At 49.8% G+C, this 27,489-nt stretch overlaps 1 protein-coding gene across 6 annotated transcripts; it reads left to right on the forward strand.

The window, feature by feature from the left end:
- Nucleotides 1-27,419, forward strand: PI4KB (phosphatidylinositol 4-kinase beta). 6 transcript variants are annotated; one of them, XM_047724841.1, is made up of 13 exons: nt 1-541; nt 1,444-1,561; nt 8,320-9,256; nt 13,709-13,753; nt 16,148-16,375; nt 18,061-18,288; nt 19,876-19,985; nt 20,508-20,612; nt 20,816-20,939; nt 21,926-22,191; nt 24,924-25,056; nt 25,293-25,413; nt 26,541-27,419. In XM_047724841.1, exons 2-13 carry the CDS (start codon nt 1,557-1,559, stop codon nt 26,720-26,722), a joined length of 2,484 nt encoding a protein of 827 aa, XP_047580797.1. In that variant the 5' UTR covers nt 1-541; nt 1,444-1,556; the 3' UTR covers nt 26,723-27,419. The 6 variants fall into 6 exon arrangements, with proteins under 6 accessions (XP_047580797.1, XP_047580798.1, XP_047580799.1 ...); XM_047724845.1 differs by lacking the exons at nt 1-541; nt 1,444-1,561 and adding exons at nt 7,410-7,430; nt 26,073-26,135; XM_047724842.1 differs by lacking the exon at nt 1,444-1,561.
- Nucleotides 27,420-27,489: the final 70 nt, after the last annotated feature.

A 27,489-nucleotide genomic window follows, 5' to 3' on the forward strand; every position in this document is an offset into this window, starting at 1 on the left:
CGCAAACACTACCTCTTAACCTCACGAACATTGGCCCCTCCTCCCATCCGTAGGATCCTCCCTTCGTCTTCTCCTCCCTCCCCAGCTTCCAAACACGTCTTCCCCGCCCCCTTTTCTATTTCTGAACAGGCATGTTCCAGGCAGCTTACCCGACTCCTTAGATTGCTATGGGATTGGTAGGGTCCTGAGCGTCGGAGAAGTAGGAAGGCATATCCCAAGAAGGGCTGCTGAGACTCACAAGAAGAATTGAGCCCTCCTGGGATTTTTTTTTTTTTTTTTTTTGGTGGGGGCGTCTCGCTTTTGCGGAGGGAAGGCGAGGAGGCTGGGCGGCCCGGTCCAACTAGAGGCAGTGTGAAGGCCCCCTCAGGCGGCGCCGAGGGCAGCCCCTAAGCCGGGGCCTGGCTCAGCCGCCGCGGCCGCTGTCAGGGAAGCGCAGGCGGCCAATGGAACCCGGGAGCGGCCGCTGCTGCTGAGGCGGCGGTGTCGGCAGCCCGACCCCGACCGCCCGCACCCCCTCCGTGGGGGGGGGGGTCCCCAGGAGGTAAGCGACCCCTACCCCGTTAGGCCTCCTGGCCCTGTGAATTGTGGGGGGGGAGTCTCTCTCCCACCCTGTCCCGCGCAGCCTGCCCCCGCCCCCACACTTGGGTTTGACTACAAAACTGCCCCCTCAGTGGCAGCTGCACCCCGGGTGCCTTCTCCACCCTTTCTCCTCAAGTGTAGGGTCTCCTCTGCTTTTTTGGCTTCCTCTTCTGTTTAGCTCCTCCCTCCGCCCCGGGATCTCCCCCTCCCCCTTATCCCTGTTGCCTCCGTCCCGAATTATTTTCTCCTAAGTCACTAGCCCTTTTCACATCAGGGTACCTCTTGTAATGTCCATTCTTGTTTGCCCTTCCTCGTTATCTGTGTTCCTGCCCCAAACCTTTGCCACAGCCTTCGCCTTCATCCCTTTTCCTATTTTTGCCCCCTCTTCTCTTGTCTCCGTGCAGCGCCAGCACTGGATTCCCATTTCCCTGAGCTCTCTCTTCCCTGTGGCCCTCTATTCCTCTGTTTCTGATTCCATTACCTCACTGCCACCCACCCAGCTTCTAGCTTCCAAGAATTGCCTGTTCCCCTCCCCTTAAGGAATCTCAGGCCCTCATTGTCATTCCCAAAGTAACATTGACACTGTACTTTGACCTTAATCCTTACCCTTCTCTAAAGTGCTTTATGATCCCTGTAACTTTCTTTTGCTTCCCTTTCCCCCGTCCTCAGTACCCCAGCCTCTGGAGGTTTGTTCCTATAGAAAAGATCTGACAGTGTCTCTTCCCATTCAGGATTTCCATCTCTGGCACCTTCTCTCTTGAGTTTCAAGGATTTTGCTAATCCTGTGACCCTTGGTTCTGCTTTCCCTGTGGTCTTTATGTGTTTTCTGTCACATTCATTATCTCTACATACCACTTACTTCAGGATCAGCTAAACCTTAAACTAAGAAGAAAATATGTTGAGAGGATGGACAGGGGGAGGGGAAAGCCTCAGCTGTTTCACTCAGGCTTTTCTGGACAGAAGTGTGTTTCTGAAGGATGGAGTAAGTTTTGAAGTTTATATCAGATTACACTTTGTTGACTACCCAGGATCAGCCACTAGGAGGGATGAACAGGCCTGCATGGAAACTGTGAGATTGTGAGAAATTTTGTTTTGGATTATTTGATTTTAGGCTTGTCCTTAAGAGTAGAGTGTCTTCCAGATCTACAAGGAGTCAATTTACTGTCTGTGGCTTACTGGAATAGTTTTGGTTGATTCCATAAGGGCTTAGGCCTAGGGTGGGGTTGGGAGTAACTGGAAAAAGAATATGAGACATTAGAAAGAGCTTGGACATTCAGAATCAGGACTCCTGGGTTCAGCATGTGACTTCCTCAGTTGACCTCAGGAGTGACCTTTTTGGGAGAAGGGCCCACTCTGTAGGCATCAGTGCAGTAATAGGCTACTTGTAGGATGTGGGTTGGGGGAAATTAGACTTGGTTTATTTGTTTACAAAACGTTCTGAGTTTCACAAAAGGCTTTCTTTTTTTTTAAAGATTGTATTTATTTATTTGACACAGAGAGATCACAAATAGGCAGAGAGGCAGGCAGAGAGGGGGAGAAGCAGGCTCCCCGCTCAGGACCCCGAGATCATGACCTGAGGCTAAGGCAGAGGCTTTAACCCACTGAGCCACCCAGGCGCCTGCAAAAGGCATTTCTTAGTAGTGAGTGGTTTAGCTGACCTGAGAGGTTTTCCTTCATTGTGATCTCTCTATTGGGTCTTTCTAGTCGACAGCTGAGGTAGTAAGGCCATTTGAAAGACAAGCTCCAGGCCTGCTTCCTTTGTCTGCCTTGCCTTTTTTCTCCACTACATGAAGTTGATGACCACCTGTGCTGTTCCTCTTGGACTTGATCCATAACTCCAGATTCTGTAGGTGGAAAGCGTGTTTGTGGGAAAGCCTTTTGAGGAAAACGGCTGGAAAAGAGAACTTGGAGTGAAGTGGGGCTCAGGAAACTAGTTGCTCTCTGGTATGCCATGTCTCTCTTGGCCTGTGATAGTGAAGAGGGCATGTGAAGTTGCATTTATCTTCCAACTCTAGGTCTTTTTGGAAGTAATCATACTTCCTCTTCCCACTTCTCCCTTGTCTCTCTCTTAACTATTACCCAGGGTGCAGTCTCCTCATCCTCCTTTTTAGGAGCAGTTTCACTCCTTGGAAACATCCCCAAAGAGAAATTGTATTTCCCCTAGTTTCCCTGTTTCATTCTCCGAGCTGGGTCCACACTGCATGAGAACATGTTTGCTGAATGCCATCCAAAGCAGCAAATTGAGTTCTTTGATTTGGGGAAGAAGTTTGGGAGGAACCTTTCAGTAATTGGCATGAGACAAGAGAGGGCCTAGTCCAAGCACATTTGGGGCTTGCTGCAGGGAGGAACAGTTCAGAGCGAGGTGAATGCACAGGTTACTTTCTTTGCCATCTCTCTGTTTCAGTAGGGGCTCCCAGAGCTGGCTTGGGCTGTCTGACTGGATCTGCTTATACCAGCTCCCATGGCCCTGCATAGAGACTTCTCAGCTTGATTCAATATTGACTTAACTACCCTGAGACCACTGCCTTCCCTACCTTTCCGCTGCTAGCTCGAGACTGCCCTCTTCCCTGATGCCAGTCCCCCCGCTGGGGCCTTGGGGAGGCATTCACGTGATTCCTGCTAGGACCTGAGCCTACTTCACTATTTGGCCCCAAGTTTTATGAGGAAAAAGTAGTACTTGATCTTCACTTTGTCCATTGAGGTCAAGGGGGAAAAATGAGCTGAAACCCTTTTAACAAAAGGTTTGAGTTAGACTTTGAGATATGAGGAGGAACTTCTCAACAGCTGAACAAGCAGCCTAAGGTGATGCGGTATCTCTTTGGAAGAGCAGCTTCTTTTTAAAAATTATCATCAAAGGTGGGGTGCCTGGCTGGCTCAGTTGGTGGAGCACACAACTCTTGATCTCTGATTTGTAAGTTCAAGCCCCACGATGAGTGTAGAGATTACTTAAAAAAATAAAATCTTCAGGGGCGCCTGGGTGGCTCAGTAGGTTAAGCCTCTGCCTTCGGCTCAGGTCATGATCTCAGGGTCCTGGGATCGAGCCCCGCATTGGGCTCTCTGCTCAGCAGGGAGCCTGCTTCCTCCTCTCTCTCTGCCTGCCTCTCTGCCTGCTTGTGATCTCTCTCTGTCAAATAAATAAATAAAATATTTAAAAAAAAATAAATAAAATAAAATAAAATCTTCAAAAGAAAATTATTATTGAAGGCAAACATGCACTTGGTAATAAATCCAATGGTACCTAAGAGTTTATGGTGAAATCAGCAATCCCTTTCCATTCTGCCCAGTCCCCCTTTAGAGTGAACATCTTAATTATCTCCATGTTTATTTCTGAAGGTTATCACCATAGCATTGGATAAAATGCTTGTGCCTCTATTTCTCGATTTTTTTTTTTTGTTACAAAAGAAGATTGAACATTAGAGGATTTATACTTCTTGTTTATATAGTTGTCATTATTATTTATTAGAAGCCTGTGTAATTTTAAATAACATGTGAACTTCTCTTTCTTTTCCATGAACTTGTAACAGTCTCTTTTAACTATCCACCTTGTAGGATGAAGATAGTGGCTTCACTATCCTTTTTTCCAACTCACACGATTCATCTCAAAGGGAGGAAAATTGAGCTTGCCTATCTGCTTGGAAATCAGATGATCTCTTAAGACAATTCCGTGAAAGTACAGGAACCTTTAAAAACACGAGGATTTGTCTGAACCAGTTCATATTTTTCTAGTCCCCCAAGAAGGGAATGGTCATTAGCCTGGTGGGGGGATTGATTTGGGGCTTTCTGCTATCTTGTCTCAGCAGAGACCAATCCAGGAAACCCTTTAATGGAGATCAGTGGGGGGTTGGAGGGCTCTTTGCCTGGAATCTTTTGAGGTGACAAGAAACAGAAAGCCAGGTTAAACGTCCCCTCTCCCTAGAGTTTTTGCAGACATTTACTTAAATGCTAAGTCATACAGAACACAAGCATGTACACCTTCTCTGTCCTCTATAGCCACTGCTGTGCTCAGCCCTGAACAGCCCCCTGATGCATGGATGAGGATTCCTTACATTACCCAATTAGCTGTGGAGCCCAGTCAGTGGTTAACACTCCTCCACTCCCACCCCAGTGCCTAGAAGCCAGCTGCTAGGCTGGCGTGGGGAAGGCTTCTAAGGGTTCCTTCATCATCCAATTGGAAGACCAGTTTAGGCTCCCCGTGTGAAATGTGGAGCCTCAGTTGTTTGAATGTTCTTGAGAGCATAGGAGCCATTTGATATTAAAGGTTTGGATTGTCGTCTTTTTTCCTGTTCTCTTCTTGCAAGGGGAAGGGTTATGAATATAGGACCTCTTCCTTTTTTCTTTTGCTTTCTAGTCCTTTCACTTTCTTTAGAATGGTCCCTTACCAAAACTATATTGTCTTTGCTTTTGAAAATGAATGAATTGATGTTGAAGATTGTATTAGGACTTAGGTGTTGGAGAATCCCTTTCCTATTTCTTATTGTCTAAATTGGCAAGTCAACACCTCCTCTCCCCATGACTTGTTTCAGATGTAGCCAATCCTTGAGGCTCAGGGAGGCGAGGGAGGTCCAGCTCCAATTTGGTAGTTTCTAGTGGCAGAGCCACTAGAGAGGAGTCCAGCTTCCCTACATCTCTTGACACCATCTGGTTCCCTGGGGAATAAGGACTGTGAGATGGGGGTCTGTTCAGTGGAAGAGTCCCCTGAGTGCTGTGATGCGGGATTCCTGGCTAAGCTCTGGGATAAGAAATAATAATAATGGCATCCTTCCCTCCCCTCCTGGTGCCAGTAATAATCCCAGTAGTGATCAGTTGAGACAGGCATCTGCTGAGGATCCTGGGAGGTCTGAGGTGCTGTATATGGGAGGCTATCTGAACTTCATGTCCCTTGGAAGTTTTGAAAAGTTGATTTCAGGAGCTTTTGATAACTTAGAAGTCTCTGGAGTAGAGGAAAGGGGAAAGATTTGCCAAGCATAGAGACACTGAGGGAAAAATAAAAGCTGGTTGTGTAAAATGACTGAGGCTATCGTGAGTTTTTCAGCAAACCTAAAAGGTGGTGGTCTCAGTTGAATTAGAATGACCCACTGGTACAGAGTGCTCTGCAGAGTTGTGGCAAGGAGTGGTTAAAGCTTTCTTATTATTTCTGTGTAACCTAAAGTTGGCGAGTAGAGACAGCTCCACATAGGCAGCCATGCTGGTTCTACTACTCAGAGGGCTCTGCCTAATTTTAGGAGAGAGCATGATGAACGAGTTGCCAAATTTTTACTGATACCAAGCTTAAGCTGCATCAGAGAAATTAAATTCAGGGATGCGAACTTCTTGTTTGACAGAGTGGGGAGAAAGATAAACTGAAGTAGCCTTTTTTGGTGATCTCTGAGAACAGAAGAATTCCCCATCTGTCTTCCTACAAGACTTTAGTAGTGACTGCTGGGAGGCAGGGAGCTAGACTATAGTATGGGCAGAGCAGAGTAACTGACTTTTTTTTTTTTTTTTAAGATTTTATTTATTCATTTGACAGAGAGAGAGAGCACAAGTAGTCAGAGCAGCAGACAGAGGGAAAGGGAGAAGCAGACTCTCTGCTAAGCAGAGAGCCTGATGCGGGGCTCGAACCCAGGACCCTGGGATCGTGACCTGAGCCCAGGGCAGCCCCTTAACCAACTGAGCCACCCAGGTGCCCCTGAGATTAACTGACTCTTAACATTTCAGAGGTGCGAGAAGAGGCACTGGAAGGGTGGTGGTGGGAAATGGGGCTTCCCGCAGTGATTAGAGAATTTGTATCTCAAGCGTCCTTTCACCAACCCAAAGTTATATGCACCCAGCCTTGCATCAAAGGCAGCGTCACTAATAGTTGGAAACTACCTGCATTTCAGCTCCACAGTAGATTCTGCCTTCCTCTTGCTCACGCTCTTGAGTTAATCTTAGACTCACTCTCATTTGTGTTTTTGTGAAAAGGCCTCTGAGCCTGCTGTTGACTATAGTCAGGCTCTGGAGCTGGGTTGATCTGACATCAACAATGTGCCTCTCCCAGTCTTTGCTTTGAAATTTCCTTCTGTTCTACTATTCTAATCCAAATTTGGTGGGGCTCAGGAGAATCGTTCTAGGAGGGCAGTGGCTTTTGTCAGCAATGTTCTCTCACCCCAGAGAGGGATTCTTGGTGATGTGATTCCTGTTCCTCCCTGTTCTTTGGATGTTATAGACCCATGAGGTCTAGCTGAATTCTTTTTGCCTTCTCCTAGCCTTTCTAGTTCTTGGGCTGTGTGTATGGTAATGGAGAAAGTAGTGTTGGGGGTAGGAGAGGGGTATCATGGGAGATTCTTAGACAACAAGTTTTTGGGAGATTCTTAGACAAGTGTAACTCTGATTGACTTATTTCCTTATAAACAGTGTATGTGTGTGCACACATACTCGTATACATACACACTGTTTCCTGATTTGTTAGGTGATTAGGATTCACCTAATATTTATTGAGTACTACTGCGTGCCTAGGACTGTGCTAGATCCTACACTCATGAAGTTTTCCCACATAGCAGTAATAAGAAGTAGATGTGTTTTTCCCATTTTGCAGTTGAGGAAACAAACTCAGAAGATACATGGTTTGCGTAAGTTTACACATCTGATAATGGCAGAGCTAGGATCTTGAATCCCAGCGCATTTGACTCCCAAGTTCAAGAGTCTATCCACTATAACTAACTGCTACAGCACAAGAGAAAGGGGAAATGACATCATGAAGCCAGACAAGCAAGAAATGGCACACTTCAGCAGGGGTGTTGATGGTTGTTTTAGAGCTGTTTTCTTCTCAGTGAAGCCTGGATGTTATTTGCTGGCCCTTATTCCTTGGGAACTTTGAGTATGAAGGGAAGGTAAGAAAGTATCTGTGTCTAGAAAAACACATCAGGACTTGGATACCAGGGGCATCTGGCTGGCTCAGTTGGAAGAGCATGGGACTCTTAATCTCAGGATCTTGAGTTCGATCGAGCCCCACATTGGGTGTAGAGATTACTTAAATAAAAATAAACCTTAAGGGGCGCCTGGGTGGCTCAGCGGTTAAAGCCTCTGCCTTCGGCTCAGGTCATGATCTCAGGGTCCTGGGATCGAGTCCTGCATCGGGCTCTCTGCTCAGCAAGGAGCCTGCCTCCTCCTCCTGTCTCTCCCTGCCTGCCTCTCTGCCTACTTGTGATCTGTCTGTCAAATTAAAAAACAACAACAACAACAACAACAAACTTAAATAAATAAACCTTTAAAAAAAAAAAGACTTTGATACCAAATGGAGGCGAGATGCTTAGGACTTGTGTCTGGAGTGTTATAGGAGTAAAGAAATATGAGAGGAAAAGAGAAAGGTATTGGCAGGCATGTCAAGAGAAACACAAGACAAAGAAAAGCATTTGAAGAGTGAGAGACAAGGGAATAAGACCAGAATTGCTTCCCAGTCTACCTGAAGAATTTGTAAACCTATGTAAACATAACGTATAAAGCAGCATTTTGCAAATGCAAGTTAGTAACAGAGGCTAAGCGGATAGCTAAGTGCAGAAGGAGGGGAGAGTGCTGTGGTGATCAGCAGTGGAGGTAGTCAGGGAAGGCTTCCTGGGAGATGACTTCTCATCTGATTTTGAAGGAGTGTAAGAAGACAAAAGAGAGGAGGGGCCTGGGAAGGTTTCATGGTAGGTGAAAGGAAGACCAGAAGGATGCACTACTAACCATTGTATGTATGTGTCTCCCTTTCTGTTCCATTCTCCCTCCTTCTTCCTATAGCTTGGAAGCTCGAAGTCTGGCTGTGGCCATGGGAGACATGGTGGTGGAACCTGCCCCCCTGAAGCCAACTTCTGAGCCCACTCCTAGCCCGCCAGGGAATAATGGGGGTTCCTTGCTAGGCGTCATCACAGAGGGGGTCGGGGAACTATCAGTGATTGACCCTGAGGTGGCCCAGAAGGCCTGCCAGGAGGTGCTGGAGCAAGTCAAGCTTTTGCATGGAGGCGTGGCCATATCTAACACAGATACCCCACTGGAGTTGGTCAATGGGGATGTTTTGGACAATGCGATCCGTTGCCTGGACGATCCACCTGCCCAGATAAGGGAGGAGGAAGATGAAATGGGGGCCACTGTGGCCTCAAGCACAGCCAAGGGAGCAAGGAGACGGCGGCAGAACAACTCTGCCAAACAGTCCTGGCTGCTGAGGCTATTTGAGTCAAAACTATTTGACATCTCCATGGCCATTTCATACCTGTACAACTCCAAGGAGCCTGGAGTACAAGCCTACATTGGCAACCGGCTCTTCTGCTTTCGCAATGAGGATGTGGATTTCTATCTGCCCCAGTTGCTTAACATGTACATCCACATGGATGAGGACGTGGGTGACGCCATCAAGCCCTACATAGTCCATCGCTGCCGCCAGAGCATTAACTTTTCCCTCCAGTGTGCCCTGTTGCTTGGGGCCTACTCTTCAGACATGCACATTTCCACTCAGCGACACTCCCGTGGGACCAAGCTCCGGAAGCTGATCCTCTCAGATGAGCTGAAGCCAGCTCACCGGAAGAGGGAGCTGCCCTCCTTGAGCCCAGCCCCTGACATGGGGCTGTCTCCCTCTAAGAGGACTCACCAGCGCTCTAAGTCCGATGCCACCGCCAGCATAAGTCTCAGCAGCAACCTGAAACGAACAGCCAGCAACCCTAAAGTGGAAAATGAGGATGAGGTAAAATGCCTGGGAGGGGCAGTGGGGCAAGATGGCATGGAGACAGGATGTCTGACATACAATTCCTCTGTCCTTTTCTCTCCTTCCCTCTGTTTCATTTCACTGATAAAAGCATGGGATGTCAGAGTGGAAAAAGACCTTAGAAATCATGTATCCCAACTGTCTCATTTTACAGAGGAAGAACTCAGAGACCTAGAGAGATAGAAGTGACTTGCCTCAGGTCATGTAGCTAACAGCAAGGCTGACAATCCTGACTCTGTCTAGTTGTTTTTACTCAACTTCACTGCCATTCCATTAACCACTTACTTACTGAGAACGGTGGCATTTGACCTTGACTTGAGACCTGGGATATCTACCAGAACCTCTCAGAGTAGCAGCCATCAGGGAGGAAAATGGATGGTGTGTGTGCTGGGGGGAGGGGTATAAATAGAGCCTTAACTTCATTCTCCTGGTCACTCCTCCTCATAATCCTCTGCCCCACTTTCCAAAGATCCTGCTTTTTGTTGACTTAAGAATAAGGTTCCTTCTCTATCACTGAGGTATCTACAGAATGCCCTCATCCCTGCCTTTCCTCGGGGAAGGGATGTCTTAGCATTTGGGAGAAGCACAAAGGGAAGAGGGAACCGGTCTTGGTGTAGAGGAAATCTTGGGCATGTCCAGAGTCTAGTCAGAGACCTGAAAGCTAGAAAGAAGAGGAGGCCACAGGAGCATTTGGGGGTATCCAGAGCAGGGAGGAGATAAGCACATCAGTAGGTTATGCCCACCTTCCATTCCATATCTGGACTGATAGCTTGGAAGTTGCCACTGGACAGTTGTCAGTGACCTGGTGTCCCAAGCCAGACAATGATGCCCCAGTCCCCCCTCTGACTCACCACTGGCCCAGCTCTCATCCTGGCTGCCAGCCCAGCCTGGGAAAGAAGGGAGAAAAGAACAAGGAATTTGCACTTGTTGGAAAATGCATATTGCTGTGGTGGTGGCATCTACCCCATGGGGCACATAACCCACCTACGGTTTTGATACAATGGGACTTCTTTTCAGCTTCTTTGAATCTGAGTGATGAGGGAAGGGAAAAGCAGGACAGAGGGAAACTACAGAGCCTGCTTTCTGGGAAATTTCGGGTTTTGTTAGGATAATAATAGTGAAGCTAAAAGAGCTGACATGTATTGGGCCCCTCTTAAGTGCCAAGCATCCTGCCAAGTACTTAACATTTCATCCTCAACAGTCTTAAGAGACAGGGATTATTTTACCATTGAAGAGACAAGCTTAGAGAGGTGAGGTGATTTGCCCAGCGTCCCTCAGCTGGGCCTCACATCAGGTGTTGCTCTTAATCATTCAGCTGAGCCATCTTGCTTATTTCTCAGCATCTGCATTCCCTGGTCCTCAGCTGTCCACTTGGGGAAGAATGGCCTAAGCCCATCTAGGTTTCCACAATTCCCTGCACAGGCAGAAGAGCGCAGACGTTCTCAGAACCAAAATGGACCATTTTCTTTTCTGGTTGAGCTTGGCAGGGAAGTTCAGAGTCATGAGGGAGTTTGTTGCAGAACAAGAAGAATCATCCACATCTGGTGGGACTAAGGTCCTGAAGGGGTTGGGGGCCCCTTCTCTTGGGGTCAAGCCTGTAGCAGTATATGTGTGAGCAGCTGCAAGTGAGTCCCTTGATGCCCCCTGTCAGGCATGGCTTTTCTCTATACTCACTTGGTAGTCGCCATCTTAGGACCAGAAAAGCTGAAGCCTCGGGCCTACTCTGTGCTGGTCCTTGGTCCCTCTTCCTTGGATCTAACTCCTTCCGAGGATGGGATTATAGGTGACTGTGAGACACAGGTATTCTGTGAGCGCTAAATCCTCTGGGGTGGCTTCTCTGGCTGCCATTCTTCCCTGGCTCCTTATCATGGGTTATTAGATCCAGGAAAGGAAGGAGATACCAGATCCTAGGCATTCCTGGTTTATCTGATGCCAGCAGAATGAGATACCCCAATCCACTGTGTGTTCTTAGGAAACGTGAGAGCAGGAGTGAGCGAATAAATATGAATATCTCTGGGGTCTGAGCGTTGGAGTCTTCAGCACAGAGGTCTGTCCGAACCCCTTTGGCAGTTTGAGGATATGTCTGTCTGTCAAGGCTTTTGTTCCCCACATACCAAGGGAATTGGTTTTCCTCCTTCTGCTCATCCTTCTCCCCTGTTATGCAACATTCATTCACTCAACTAATGAGCTTGTACCGTGTGCACAGCGCATGCCAGAGGCAGTGAGGGATGAAGGATGAAGTGCAGCTCTTCCCTCCAAGAATTTGTAATGTGGAGACCCCATTTTATCTACAAGTCCGTTTAGTGTGTGACTCTCAATTTTGTATACTGAAACTTTACAGAATTTATCTGGTAGAGTTTTTGACTCTCTTGAAAAGCTGTTTCCTGCATATAAGGAGGAAGTCTACAGCTTACTAAACAAAGCATGTCATTATCTAAGGAGAAGTTCTGGAGGATAAAATGAGGCCACTGAGAAGAGGCCCCTGCTCACGTAACTCTCTTCCTGCCCGGAGTCTCCCTGCATGGTCCTTTTCTGCCCAGATCTCACACGGGGGTTCTGTTTTCTTTTAATGATGGATCTTTCACACTCTCCACAACAAGCCAAGGACTCTAGCACAGATTTCTCCCAGCCCCCACTGTTTCAGCCCCCGAAGCCTGCTGCTTCAAAGCAGATTTTGTCATCCTAATTGGAGGAGTCTGCTCAGGTAGTCTTTCTTCCCATTAGTAGCCAAATGGTAAACATTTTGGCCTAGAATGGGGGCCCAGGGAGCAGAGATGATTTAGCTACCGCCCCACCCCCCGCCCCACATCATGACACTCTAGTAGATCAGCTCTGGCTTTTCAGGACTATAACCTTCGTACAGAGAAATCTGTTGGCGTGTCACACTTGAAGCCCCAGTGGGCCTTCCAGCCTGATGTGGTGTGATTTCAGCTTCTTGGCCTCAGCTTTCCTCCTGGAGCTGACTCAGTATGAGTGACTCAAGCCTAAGGCGTAGGAGAGAGGAAAAGATCATGATATACCTCCCTTCCCCCAAGGCTACTAATAAGTCAGCCAGGCCCTGTCTGTGGAAGAATCAGCTGAAGCATTGCTCATGGAGCTGGTATCCTGCCTGCTGTTCCTTCCCCAACCACCTCATGGATAGAAATTGAACCACTAAGTCCGAATAGGCCCTGACATCCTCACTGCCTCAGTTCTTCCCATCTCTCGCCAAAGCAGAGGAGTTTTTGCCTTGAGATAGTATTTGGCCTGCCTTCTCCAAGCACCCCTCTTTTCAGATTCTTCAAGGAATATCCTGACTCTAGGACCTCCAGCTAGACGAGAATGTAAACTGTGGAATAGAATTAAGTAGATGCTTGAAATGCTGATTGTAGAGTAGAAGCTCAGTGACTACTGCCCTCCTGCCCTGGGAGCTCCCAGGACTCTGTCTCTAAGTCCAGGTCCCTGCCCTCCTGCCATCTGTGCATGCATATTGCTGCCTTCCCCCTGCCCTGGGAGACCTTGGCAGACAGAACTCAGATTGGGCCCATGCACAAGCTGTAGTAGAGCTGCTGATGGCAAGTGTGACCACCAGCCCTTTTCCAGTAAGACACGGCTGGGTGAGATTCAGATAAATCTCCTAGGCTGGAACCTGGACAGTTGCTGCCCCGCTGCTCAGCTTTCTCAGGTAGATGGAGCTAGGACCAGCTCCCCAGCTGAGGTCCAAAAATTGTAATGTACTGAGTGTGACATGAAACAGATAGGAAGCCTGAGGAGGTTAAGTAGATAGGAGAGTTAGCCATCTTTTACACCTAGCAACACCTAGCCTAGAGGTGTCATGCTCATGGATCTGGGGTGTCCTTTCTCATGTGGCTCAAGGTTGGGACTGGTCTTCCCAGGATGATAATGAGGCTGCTTGGAAAGGAGACACGCCTGGTACTGAAGTTTAGCTCTTTGACTTCCACCCCGACATTTGCAAGAAGCTGGAGGAATGCAGGCATTCCAGTATGGGGGCCATGCAACTTGTTAAATTCAGTTTCTTTGTGGCGGCTTCCACAGAGAAGGGTTTGGTTGGGAGCATGTGCGTGGCTGAAGAGAAAGGAGGCTGCTAGGCAGTGCACTTACTACCCTGAGGCACCCAGCTGTAGGGTATGTCCTCGAGGGAGAGCTTGGTGCAGGCCAGGAGAAAAGGGGAGAAAGTGAAAAGCCCGGGCCCTCTGTCTCTTCAGCCCTTCTGACCCTATGATCTGAGCCAGCCCTCCAGCATCTCCCACAAGTTTCAAGAATTTGGGCAAGTGGTGTTTCTGGGTTGACTTTCTCTCATTAAAGCAGCCAGGTAGAGATACACGAGAGAGAAGCAGTTACAATCCAAGTTGGAGCTAAATTCTTTGCCTTTGTCTCTCTCCCCTCCCTCCCTGCCCTTCCTCCTTCCCTTACCCTCTGGCCCTTTCCCAGGAGCTCTCCTCCAGCACCGAGAGTATTGATAATTCATTCAGTTCCGTAAGTGGGGCCAGGCTGGGACTGGGTGGCAGGCTCCCCTCTGTGGCCGCATTTCCTCTCCGTCCCCAGGTCTTCTGAGTCCCCAGGCCAAGGCTAGAGTTAAAAGGTGCCTTTTCTTCCTGGGAGATCAGCCCTTCCCTCCCAGGACTTCCCAGCCTGGAGGAGTCCCCTGCCCTTTGTCACCAGTGCCCTGAGCCTAGGCTTAGTACGGCTCAATCCTTCTCCCAGAAGAAGCTGGGATGCAGTGCAACTCAGCCCCCAGTTCCGGGTCTCTAGAGCAATCAGCTGGGAGAGAGGTAGAATTTACCCCTGGATTGGAGTCAAGAACTGCTTGGCAGAAACCCCCGGGATCCTATTTCTCCCACCCAGAACCCTTTCCCCATGGCTTCTGCCATCAGACCATCAAATATTTATTTGGTTCTTCTAAATGCTAGGTGCTGTGCTGGGGAGCAGACCCCAAAAGCAAACAGGATTTGGCCTGAAGGAAAATTTTACCTCCCTACAGCCAGTTTTCTTTTTTAGTTTCAACCATCTTTCTTCCAGGTCTGAGTTCTTCCCTTTCCCAGCTCACTGCCCAGGAGGTTCCTTAATCCGCATTTTCCTTTCTTGTTCCCTCTGGACTAACCCCTGACCCTCTGGTCCCACAGGGTCTCAGACCTTGTTGCTGGGCAGAGACGTGAGAGGAAATGCTGGGCCCTCTGGGAGTTTGGATGATTTTTTTACATTTTCTTTTTTATTTATCTACCCAATCAGTTTTCTCCCTTCTGTGCGGATCCCCTTTCAGTCATGATTCCTATCTCCTCCCATGTGGCAGAGCCTCTCTCAAGGCCTGGGGTCATATCTCCAACATGCTGAAGGAACATAGCTCCCCCCCTTACCCAAATGCTCCTTTGAGGATGGGAAGGAATTCTGCCTTTCTAATCTGAGTTGAGTATGAATTGGTTGGGGTGGAGAGTCCTTGAAACAGTGACCATTTGCAACCTGAGTGGATAGATTAGGGATCAGGATAAATGAAGGAGTGAGTTTCCAAATTTCCTCTTCCTTTCTTTTGCTTTCTCCATGAGGCCCCTGGGATATTTCCAGGGACCACAGAAGCCCAGTTCTGCTGTCTTCTTTTCTTGATCTCTTTTCAACCCTGTCTCCCAGGACAGCCCCATTTGATTCCCCGTACCCTGTTTCATTATTATGTGGGACCCTGAGCCAGTGCCCAATGAGGCAGAGGCTGAAAAATGAGCTGTTCCTTTGAACCTTGGCTCTTTGCATATGCAAAGGTGGACCCCGGTACTACCCATCTTTCAGAAAGAAGCTCTTTTTTGCAGTGTGAGGGTAGAAATTCTCAGTTCTTAGGAAACTAAGTAGGACCCACAGAGAGGGAGAGAAAGACCTGGGTGAGTGAAATGCTGTTTTTTATAAGAAGAGGAAATATTTTCTTACCTAGCTGAGGGGAGCTGGGATAGGGATGCTGGTGGCTACCTTGATAAAGTACCCCTAATGGTAGAAGGACTTAGGCTCTGAAAAGGGCTCTTCTTTGTGTCCATCTTTTCCCCCACCCTCACCTCACTGCCCAGACGGACTTTGCCCTCTCTGGGAATGATGAAGTGCCCAGTCTGAGGAGCCAAGCTCACAGCAGGGAGTTAATATGGGGAGCCTGTCCCTGAGAGGTAGGGAAAGAGGACCCAAGGAGGAACCACTGAAGGAGACAGACCTTCAGGGCCCTTGTCAAGGGCTGACAGGAGCTATTGCTTTCTCCACCCACTCCCCACACCTACCTCTCTCTGTCTGCTTTTTCTGTCCGGGTTGATTGTTCCCTCATTAACACAGTCTGCTCATCCCCTTCTGATCCCCTGCATGTGCACTGACACCTTGTCAGAGATTGTGGGGGTGGATAGGGGGATGCTGTGAAAGGTAACAAGTCATTTGAATGGATTAAGTCCTTCTTTGAAACGAGTTGTAGGGACTCAGAGTGCCCCTCCCTAGTCTGGGGCACTGGCAGAGGCCCTCAGCAGAGACTCAGCCCGAGGACCTGGAGATAAGTGAAACGCATCAGGTATAAGCAGCTCTTCTCTCTGGATGTTGTCCCCCAACCCATTTTGAAGCATTGGGACAGTTCGTAACAAATTCAGGTTCAAAAGAAGAGGGGTATCTCCAGTGACACAGGTTCCCACCCTCCTCACCCTCAAGAATCAGCCTGTGGAGGAGTGTGCTGGCTTTTCTACCTTTGCCCAGCTGATGTTGTCAGGGGTGGAATGGTGGCATGTCCCACCAGTGCTGAAAGATAGCTCCTTCCCTAGCGTTCTCCAGACTTTGGGATCCATGGCTAGGAGTGGCTGAGTGGGCGGGCCACTTTTTCTTTGGTTTCTTCACCGTCTTTTACTTTGCCCCAACCCCCTGTAGCCCGTCAGACTGGCTCCTGAGCGAGAATTCATCAAGTCTCTGATGGCGATTGGCAAGCGGCTGGCCACGCTCCCCACCAAGGAGCAGAAAACACAGCGGCTGATCTCAGAGCTCTCCCTACTCAACCATAAGCTCCCTGCCCGAGTCTGGCTGCCCACTGCCGGCTTTGACCACCACGTGGTCCGTGTGCCCCACACCCAGGCTGTTGTCCTCAACTCCAAGGACAAGGTAGGTGGGCTCTGGCCCATACCCTACCCCCTATTTGACTCTTCTCCTGTGGTTGTCAGGTTCATGCGTGCACCCAGGGATGCTTCACCAACATCCTGGCCTCCACGGTTCATGTGCACATGTCGGTCTAGACTTTACCTCAGTGCTGTTGTGATTCTGAGGGCTGGGTTTTTGTCCCCCTTCTTTGGTCCTTGGTTTTCTGGACCAAAAGAAGCCTAATCTTTTCAGCTTGCCTCTTCTTCCCATGTCTCAGCAGAGAATTGCTCTCCAGTCTCCTTCCAGCCCTTTGGTAGCTCTTCCCCAGCCCTTCCATAACTCTTAGGCTTTCCAGATACAGTGACAGTGGGAGTAGAGACATCTCTTATTTAAAGACCTTTGCTGATCAGAGTGGGAAGGTAGAAGGAGAGAAGGATGCCGGACTCACGTTGGAGAGAATTAGCTGTCTGCTGATTGGAATGAGTACTAATGGTTCAGATTCTTCTTTCAGAAGAAGTATTGAGGATTAGAACCCTGTTTGGAATAGTGCCTGGCTTTTTCTCAGTCTCTGTCTTTAGACAAGCCCCCAGATGGGTTTCTAGGCCTCTCTGAAAGTGGTAATTGATAGTTTTGCCCAAGTATATCATGTTGAAGCTCAGCTAAAACTTTTTTTTTTTAAGATTCTATTTATTTGGGTCACCTGGGTGGCTTGGTGGGTTAAAGCCTCTGCCTTCGGCTTGGGTCATGATCCCAGGGTCCTGGGATCGAGCGCCGCATCGGGCTCTCTGCTCAGCAGGGAGCCTGCTTCCCCTCTCTCTCTGCCTGCCTCTCTGCCTACTTGTGATCTCTGTCTGTCAAATAAATAAATAAAATCTTAAAAAAAAAAAAAGATTCTATTTATTTATTTGACAGAGAGAGACAGCAAGAAAGGGAACACAAGCAGGGGGAGTGGGAGAGGGAAAAGTGGGCTTCCCACTGAGTAGGGAGCACAATGAGGGGCTCAATCCCAGGACCCTGGGATCATGACCCGAGCCAAAAGCAAATGCTCAACTGACTGAGCCACCCAGGCGCCCCATCAGCTGAAACTTTTTTTTTTTTTTTAAGATTTTCTTTATTTGAGAGAGAGATTGAGAGAATGAATCAGAGGAGGGGCAGAGGGAGAGCAATGTGGGACTCTATCCCAGGAGCTTGGGATCATGACCTGAACTTGAAGGCAGGCACTTAACCAGCGGAGCACCCCTGGCACCCATTGGCTAAAACATTTTATTTTTTTTTTTTAAAGATTTTTATTTATTTATTTGACAGAGAGAGATCACAGGCAGACAGAGAGGCAGGCAGAGAGAGAGAGAGAGAGAGTGAGAGAGGGAAGCAGGCTCCCTGCTGAGCAGAGAGCCCGATGCAGGACTTGATCCCAGGACCCTAGATCATGACCCGAGCCGAAGGCAGCGGCCCAACCCACTGAGCCACCCAGGCTCCCAGCTAAAACATTTTAAAGACATATGCACTCTCTTGCCCAAATTCTTGAAATGTATGTTCATAGTACAAGTTCCTGCCCTGAATGTGGCGTTCATGGTATCAAGGGACTGACAGGTGAGGGTTGGAGCTGGGAGTGGGCAGCTGGAAGGACTGTGTCAGCTGAGTTGCAATTTGGGGCATGGTGATGGAGGGAAGTTGGAAATACTGTTCTCACATACACACTGCTCCCCCAGGCTCCCTACCTGATCTATGTGGAAGTCCTTGAATGTGAAAACTTTGACACCACCACCGTCCCCGCCCGGATACCTGAGAACCGAATTCGGAGCACGCGGTCGGTGGAGAACCTGCCCGAATGTGGTATCACTCATGAGCAGCGGGCAGGCAGCTTCAGCACTGTCCCCAACTATGACAACGATGACGAGGCCTGGTCGGTGGATGACATCGGCGAGCTGCAGGTGGAGGTGAGGGAGCTCCCGGGAGGTGGTACTGGGGCCCAGCACCCGTTCTCCATCAACTTTCACTGTATTTGAGACAAGGCAACACACCCTGAGGCAGGCTGAGGCAAGTGCCCATGGGGACGAGGGGGAAAGCTCTGAACACCGCTAGTCTGGAATATTTAGGTGGAGCTCACTTTCCTGCAGAAGGAATTTAGGTTAAATATAAGGATGAACTTCTAAGCCCAAGGGAGTGAGGGAAACTTAAAATATTTCTTGAACATCTGCTATGTAAAGTTGTCTGAGGAAAGTAGAGAATAAGTCATACATTCATTCCTTCAAGAAATATTTATGGAGAGTCTTCTTTATGCCAGCCTGGAGTGCTGTGGACTAGTGAACAAGATGGCCCCTGCCACAAGGAGTTCATGACTTAAAGAGAAAGGGAACAAAACCAGTTAACAGGTAGCTGTAGTATGGTAAGATCCAGGTTGTGCTGGGTCATTATGCCACCCCTGAGGGTGGGGGTAGGACGATCTCCAGACTTGGGCCTGGGCACACCTTAAGTGATTTCCTGAGGAGCAGATATGTCAGCGGGGCCCTGAAGATGGGTAGGAATTCGCTGGACAGAGCATTCCCTGCAGAGGGAATAGCAGATGTGCAGACTGGAGAATAAGACAGCTCAGCTCGTTTGAGGAGCCAAAGGACATTACGTGTGGCTGTGATGTGCAGTGTGGGTGAGAAGTGGTGAAGAAGGAGGCTGGAAAGGTTGGCGTGAGCCAGGTTGTAGGAAGGATTCTGTCAACTATGGAAGGAGATTTGGACTTGGTGCTGGGGTTGTGAAGAGCCAGAGCTGCATTTTATGTAGGACTGTGACACAAGCAGATGTCACTTTGTGAAGACAGATTCTCTGTCCTTGAGCTTACAGTCCAGTTAGGCAGATTGGATGCGAACATTTAAAGCGAAAAATCCATTTCCAGGATATACAACAAGGCAGTGTGCAGTAAGTGCCTAGTGGAGGTGAGAAGTGATCTGCTCCGGAGGAAGAAGAAGGGAAGGGCCTTGCTGTGGACCCTGGGGTCTGTTGGAATATTTTGTATTTGAGAGAGTTGGGAAGATTAGACTGAATGGCTGAGACTGAAGAAATGGTCAGAGGGTCCTAGTTGTGGACCCTGCAGAAGGCAACTGTAGCAGGGAAAACTCATAGTAGAAGGCCGAAAGTACAGCTTTCTCTGGAGGTCGTGACAGTGGTGTGCAAACCTGAGCACAGTGGGGGTCTTCTGGAGAACTTGTTACAAATCCCATTCCTGGTAATTCTGCTTCAGACGGATGGCGGGATATGGTAATCTGTCTTGTAGCAGCATCCCAGGTGATCCTGATGAGGTAGTTTACACTTAGGGAGCATTGCTGTAAGGCCTATGTGAGTGCCCAGGCGTTTGGTGTCCAAGTGATGAGGATGGCATGGAAGCAGGGCAGGCCTTCTGGAACAGAGTCCAGAAGTTGGGGGACTGTCATGATGAAGAGGCGACAGCAAGCGTGCAGAGTGACTGGAAGAGCAGGTGACGGAAGTGAGGCCTGTGTTTGGCGCTTCTGACCTGTGGTCCCCTGCTCTCCCAGCTCCCTGAAGTGCACACCAACAGCTGTGACAACATTTCCCAGTTCTCTGTGGACAGCATCACCAGCCAGGAGAGCAAGGAGCCTGTGTTCATAGCAGCAGGGGACATCCGGTATGGCCAGACTGCCCTGCCCCACGTTCCTCCTCCTTCTCAGGCACTGCCTGTCTCTGTCCTTTCCTGTCTGTCAGCCTCTCTTTCCCTCTTCTCTCTCCTTACTCCATCCTTGTCCTGAGGCCACCAAACTTGAGGCGGTGAAGGTACAGGTTGAAAAATTACTGGGCCACCACAGAAGGAAGTTACATTTAAGAGAACTCCATAGGGAGTAGCATTTCTTGGAGTGGGTCTGAGGATTACATGTATCAGAATCAAGGGAGAGGGAGGAGAGCTTGCTGGAAATGCAGATGTGGAGCCACACCTGATCTGAATCAGCGTCTCTGTCCAGAAATTGGGAGGGCCTAGTAACCTGCATTGCAACATGAATGCAGAACATCAGGTTAGCAAAACTATCAGCCCAGGTTTCTATCTTTGTGTGCCCAGAATCAAGGAAAGAGTGCAGGAATTGCTGGCATAGACAGGGACATGAGGCTCTGGGGTTACCTCCTCCAAGCAAATGATAGAGTTTCTTCCTGCTAGACGGAGGCTCTCGGAGCAGCTGGCTCACACCCCCACAGCCTTCAGACGAGACCCGGAAGACCCTTCTGCTGTTGCTCTCAAAGAGCCCTGGCAGGAGAAAGTAAGGTGAGTTGGATGGGTGTGGTTTCCAAATCTTGGAGGTGGCCTTAGGTACTCACTGCCCCACCTGTCTTGTGCGCCAGTCTCTCCCAGACTATCAGGCTCCCAGGCATCTGATTCCTTGCCTTGTGGGGAGTTTGATTTGGACTTCAGGCGGAAAGCAAGGTCTGTCCTCAGCCCTTTGGCACCTTTTGTTTCTTTCTTCACAGGCGAATCAGAGAGGGCTCCCCCTATGGCCACCTCCCCAACTGGCGGCTCCTGTCAGTCATCGTCAAGTGTGGGGATGATCTTCGCCAGGAGCTCCTGGCCTTCCAGGTGTTGAAGCAACTGCAGGTAAGAGAGGCAGGGAGAAGTAAGGGGAACTCGGCCCAGCTGAGGTGAACATGCAGGTTGTTACGCAGGTTGTTCCACAGGGAGATCTGCTAGGGACCAGCTTCCTACCCAGGTTTAAATTGGATGCAGACCCTACGCCACCCCCCCCCCACCCCCTCCGAGTACATCCCCAGGAACTACAGCCACAAGAACAGCTCCACAGCGACCCCTCGTGGCCCTTTTGTGACCTGCATCTGCTGTGATCTCTGAACTCTGGGAGGCTAGATTTGTCCTTTTAGTCTAACTGGTTTGTGGCAGCTGGTTTGCAGGGTGCGGGGATGTTGATCCCCTGAACCTTTGGATTGGTCGCCTGCAAGCAACTTTACTTGTCAATCCTATTCTTTCTATAAATACTGTTTTCTTTTTTTTTTTTTTAAGATTTTATTTATTTATTTCACAGAGAGAGATCACAAGTAGGCAGAGAGGCAGGCAGAGAGAGAGAGAGAGAGAGAGAGGAGGAAGCAGGCTCTCCGCTGAGCAGAGAGCCCGATGCGGGACTCGATCCCAGGACCCTGAGATCATGACCTGAGCCGAAGGCAGCGGCTTAACCCACTGAGCCACCCAGGCGCCCAATACTGTTGTTTTCTTAAGAGGATTTCTCTGGATCTAAATCCTTTCCTGTGTTCTTTGTATTATTTGAATTTGGATTAATGGCTCACATTCTCTAGGCCTGTGAGGTGTCAGTGTGGTTTCCTGTCCTCCCTGCCTTTTGGGGGCTTTCTACCTATACGATGCCTTTCTCACGTACTTCCCTATATCTTGTCGAGCCCTGGGCTTGTCTCAGAACTCCCTGGTCCTCAGGGGCATCAATGGATTTTACTCACTTGATGACCTGGAATCCAAGGCCACAAGGATGGGAACTGTTCATGGTTGGGGACAGAGGGGATTTTTGCCTCCTCTCCTAGTTCGGAAAGATGATAGTTGCATGCCTCTGTGTCTCCTCACAGTCCATTTGGGAACAGGAGCGAGTGCCCCTATGGATCAAGCCATACAAGATCCTTGTGATTTCTGCTGACAGTGGCATGATTGAACCTGTGGTCAACGCTGTGTCCATTCACCAGGTGAAGAAGCAGTCCCAGCTCTCCTTGCTCGATTACTTCCTGCAGGAGCACGGCAGTTACACCACTGAGGCATTCCTCAGTGCACAGCGCAATTTTGTACAAAGTTGTGCTGGCTATTGCTTGGTCTGCTACCTACTGCAAGTGAAGGACAGGTGGGTGAACTCCTTATCCTAACCTTGTCCCTTTGTGAGAGTTCTCACTTAACTCTTCACCACTTCCCATTGCCTAGATATAAAAGTGGAATGAACGACACATTTTAAGCAGAGACGTGTTTGTGTGCCGTTAAGCAGCGAGGCAGACCAGTTAGTGCCAGGGTACAGGGGCAGAGAGGTGAAGGACTTCAGGGAGGAGCAAGGGTTTGAGCAAGGCGGATGAGGACAGAGACACCTGTGAGGGGAAGGACGCTCCAGGTGAAAAGGCAGCTCAGGGTGCCGGAAGATCTGGCTACCTTGCCAGGCCGGGTAAGCAGGCAGCGGCTCCGCTCCGTAGGGGAGCTGAGGTCAGGTGAGAAGGGCGGTGGGTATGAGGCTGAGGAGCTTTATTTTGTAGGCAGAGGAGTGATGAGAGCCAGCCTGTGTTTAGTGACTGCCCCCAGGGCTCAGAGGATGAGAGTGGGGGTACCTGGGTCTTTCACAAAGCAGGAGGTCCTGAGGCCTGGCCTGATGGTAGCGGCCACCCATAGAGCAGAAAAGAGAAGATGGGTATGAGGAACATGCTGGATGTACGGTTGTGCTCCCAGCCCTGAACTCTCCTTGTTCCAACATATGAATTTCAAAACTTTTAAGTATCTCTTGTTTTGCCCAGAGCTGTCATTTCTTCCAATATCACATTGACCTCTGTGAGCTCCAGCTTCATATATAGATGAGCACATCAGACAGAGAGAATGATACCACCTGGGGTCTTGCTTTCTAAGACCGTCTCCAGAGAGTGACTCAGGGTCAGCACCCTGAGTGCTCCTGTGAGTCGTGCCTCTCACCAGGCAGAGGGCAGCCTCCTGAAAAGGCCGAGATGCGGTGGTCTGTGCTCCTTCGGTTCCTAGTGACATGGCAGCACATGCAGACCTAACTCACAGGGCTGCATATCAGAAATCTAGTATCGGTTAAGTGCCTGCCATTCTTATATGAAAACCCTGTCAGGCAGGCATTTCCTTGTGAGGGAAGTAAGGGCCGCGGAGCTTTCAAGACTTGTGGTTATTCTCCACTGCCCAGCCCTATAAATGAGCCCAGCAGCAGCTCTGCATGTGCAGGCTGATGGGAAATGTAACTGTTGATAAGGAGTTTGGTTGCAAGCTTTAGATTGTCCCTGAAGAAGCAGGGTTTTGAACCCACGGCCAAGGGAGCCTAGACTTGAGCCCCAGGTTGAGTAAGTGGGTGGCATGGAGGCAGGGGCTAGTCAGACCTCTGGGCTTTCCTGTAGAAAACCAGTATGTTGGGAAGGTTAGAGTCCGTCCCTTCAAAGAGCGGGAGGGTACGGCAGCTGATAGACCTTTTATAATAACTCGGAGAAAGAACGATGTGGTGAAGCCAGGTATGGAATCTGCCAGTGGAAAGAAGTGGCAACAGTGAACGGGCCTCAGACTGGAATCAGGTGGGGTCTCCTTAACTGCTTCAGGATGAGCCCCAAACAACTTTGCAGCTGGAGCTAACACCAGCAGTTAGGAGAGAAGCTGCCCCTCCGTAGCCTTGGGACCTTGTGTACAAAAGTCACTTTTTCTCCCCCCAGCCTCTCTTTCGTCACCTGTAAAATGAGACATTGGACGAGGACATCTAGAACCTTTCTTGCTCCCAATATTGTGTCTTTGTTGGTAAATTTGCCATGCTTTCCCCAAGGGGAAAGGACTGAGTAGGGACTGGTTCTCTTTCCATCCCCCTCTTCTGGCCAGTCAGACCAAACCTAGAGGAAGGTGGCTTCAGACCTGGAGCTCTTAGCCTAACAAAGCATCTCTTGACACAGAGGCTGTCTCTTATGCTGAATGGGCCAGTCTCACATGCTTAGCATTTTAAAGATTTGACAGAGCGAGATCACAAGTAAGCAGAGAGGCAGGCAGAGAGAGAGAGAAGGAAGCAGGCTCCCTGACAAGCAGAGAGCTGGATGCAGGACTCGATCCCAGGACCCTGAGATCATGACCTGAGCCGAAGGCAGAGGCTTAACCCACTGAGCCACCCAGGTGCCCATCACATGCTTAGCATTTTAATTGTTCTTTCTTCTGCTGGCCATTCATGTGGGAATCACAAAGACCTGGGATTTATCTCCCTCTAACTCTTCTTCCTGCAGCTTCCCCCTAGTAATTGCTTCCTGAGATTTTTTACATAAGTGATCTTACCGAATGGTTAAAGCCTACTCCTCTACTCCTTGGAGCCCCCACACAGTAATTAACATTTAAACTCCACTTAGCCCGCTCTCTTGTGGAGGGTCTCTGCTCTGCAGTAGGCTGACAGGAATTACCAGTAAAACTCAGGTAAGTAGGTTTGGAGTGGAGGCCTCCCACTGAGCTTGAGGGCTTGGCCTCTGAGAGGATTGGCTAGAACTACAGAGTCCTTCCCTTGCTTCCAGGTTCTCTACTCAGTTGGGATCAGTTTGGTTGCTAGAAGCATGATTTTTAGAAAATGGAAATATTCTTAAACTGGTTTTAAGTTGTTAGTAATGACAATTTCAACAAAATCATAATAATGGGAATTTCAGACCTCAGAGCCTTTGACAGCAGTTTACTTTTCTGATTTTCCTTCTTTGCTCTGATTAGCATTAGGTCATGAGAGGTAGGCAGCAACAAACTTGGCAGGAAGCTCACTTAACCTGGTATCACATGGCCAGGGTGTTGCAGCTTGAGGCCCCTGCCTCAGTCAGACTGACAACTGCCTCTTTCTCTCCTCTGCCCCCTTCTCAGACACAATGGAAACATCCTTTTGGATGCAGAAGGCCACATCATCCACATCGACTTTGGCTTCATCCTGTCCAGCTCACCCCGAAACCTGGGCTTTGAGACATCAGCCTTTAAGCTGACCACAGAGTTTGTGGACGTGAGTCAGGAAGGAGAGGTGCCTCACTGTGTTCTTTCTCTATCATGGGAGAGGGAGCTGTGGGCTCCCCCCAAATTAGGGACCAACAGAACAGAAATGGCAGTGAGGCTAGGTGTCCTGGGAGGCTTCCTGCCTGATAGAAGAGTGGGGAAGTCGGAATTTGGCATGTTTGCCCCAATGGAGGAAGTCCTGGCTGGCTTGTGAACCCCCGTGCACACATACATCTCCCTTTGCAGGTGATGGGGGGCCTGGATGGCGACATGTTCAACTACTACAAGATGTTGATGCTGCAGGGGCTGATCGCTGCTCGGAAGCACATGGATAAAGTGGTGCAGATCGTGGAGATCATGCAGCAGGGTGAGTGGGGAAGAGGCCATGTGTTTGGGGACAGGGCAGTGCCCACAGTGCTTCAGGTTTCCCATTTGATGTTGGGGCCCCAGCGCATGGAACCTCCAAAAAATGGATTCCACCTCAAGACTGGGGGCATTGTTTCCCATAGGGTGCCATTTGTCCTTTGGGAGTCCTCCTGACTCCTGATGGAGCTGGGTCCCAGGGATGGGAGGGGTTGGGGGGTATAGACTGCGGAAACTATCTTAGGCACCCTCAAGGAGAGAACAGCTCCATCTCCAGTCTCGTGGTCCCTGTCTGTCTCCCCATCCCTTGTCCACCTGATTTTTTGTTTTCTTCCATCCCTCTGGCTCTGCTCTTTGCCAGCCCAGGTGTTTCTGGTAACCGCTTGCCTCTCTGTTGGCCCTTGACTACTGACAGCCCTGTCCCCAGTGCCCCTTCTGTGTCCCCATACTTACTCCTCCCTGTGAGCTGAAAGTATTTCCTCTCTGCTCTTCTTGGTCTATTCTCCCTGAGCCATTTCCTCACTGCCTTGCAACCTAGAGTCTCTCTTCTCTGAGCTCTTTCGGGTCCTCGTCTCCATTCCCCCCTCCTCAAGGCTGCTGTGTACACTTGGGCTAAGCTGCCAGTCTCCTCCTCCCACCCCCACCCCTGCCCCCACCCCACAGGTTGTCGCCGTTGCTCGGGAGCATCCCCGTCTGGCCCCGTGATGACGGTGGCCCAGGTCATCTGTGAGTGTCAGACGTAGCATAGGCAGAGGCCTGCAACCAGATAAGTGCCCAGCTCAGGGCCCATTCCCCAGACCCTCTTCCCAGCCTTCCCTCTGGGTTCTGAGACTCTGCTCCCTCTGCCCTTACGGGGAGGTGGCGGGGGGGGGGGCAGTGTAGTGCCAGCCCTCTCCCCCTCTGCCCTCACACCCTCACCTAGAGGGGCTTAGGAGTATGGGATGAAGATGGGGCCCCCCCAACTCTGGCTTCTCTTCCCAGGCAGAACTGCACCCACAGTCGGTAGCTCTCTGATGTGGGAGGGAAGGGGCGCTTCAGACACCCCCAGTTCTGTATTAGCCACTGTGGCTGCTACCACTGCCCCTCCCCACTTTGCACTCCATGACCCTGTGCCCTCCCCGCTTCCCCCAGGTTCTCAGCTTCCTTGCTTTCATGGCTCCAGCACCATCCGCAACCTCAAAGAGCGGTTCCACATGAGCATGACTGAGGAGCAGCTCCAGCTGCTGGTGGAGCAGATGGTGGATGGCAGCATGCGCTCTATCACCACCAAACTCTATGACGGCTTCCAGTACCTCACCAACGGCATCATGTGACACCCTCCTCCTCAGGCCCAGGAGTGGTGGGGGATTCAGGGTACCCTCCCTGGGAGGGCCCTTGTCTGAGAAACCCCAAACCAGGAAACCCCACCCAAGGGCAATGGAAGGCAAGAAATACAGAGGATCATGTGGTAACTGTAAAGCTTGCAGGGGGGTGGTGGTGGGAGAGCCAGCTGTGGGGCCAACTTGCCGGGCCTTCCCTGCCCCCAGTGGTGTCATTGTCACCATCTGATAAGACTGCGGGACTCACCGCCCTCCAGAGAACGGAGGTGATAGATGTGAGGGGCACTGGGGCCTGCCTTCTCACCAGGGTCCAAGAGGTTCTTTCCACAGGCCATCCTTCCCCTGTTCTGGGTCCCATGAGTAGGGGGAGGGGGAAGAGTAGGTTCTTGGTACTTGGGATTTGATCCTGTGGTTGGCCTCTGGCCATGCTGCTGCCCAGCTCTATCTCCTCCCAGCGACTGGCCTAGGCCGAGTTCCCTTGTTAGGTGGGCTCTGGCGTAGGGTCCTACACCTATAGAGGTTCCCCATCCCAGGGGCGGGGAAGGGAAGGATCACGACCCCTCCAGTGGATGAGGCTGTAGGCCTGGTCACAGGGAATTCCTTGGCCTGATCCCTTTCCCACACCCAGGGAAATAGCTCTCAACTTTTTATTTTTAATTTTTGTTTGAAATAAAGTCCTTAGTTAGCCATCTGTGTCATTTCTGGTTGTATTTTTTTTTTTCCAGGACTTGGGGGGGGGGGGTAGGTGAGGAGTAAGAGCA

The sequence above is a fragment of the Lutra lutra genome, chromosome 4 (genome assembly GCF_902655055.1).
Source record: "Lutra lutra chromosome 4, mLutLut1.2, whole genome shotgun sequence".
Taxonomy (NCBI): domain Eukaryota; kingdom Metazoa; phylum Chordata; class Mammalia; order Carnivora; family Mustelidae; genus Lutra; species Lutra lutra.

Coding starts and splice junctions, on each gene's coding strand:
- PI4KB (XM_047724845.1), top strand. Junction 13,754..16,147: donor TTGATAATTCATTCAGTTCC/GTAAGTGGGGCC, acceptor AACCCCCTGTAG/CCCGTCAGACTGGCTCCTGA. Junction 25,057..25,292: donor TGACCACAGAGTTTGTGGAC/GTGAGTCAGGAA, acceptor CTCCCTTTGCAG/GTGATGGGGGGCCTGGATGG.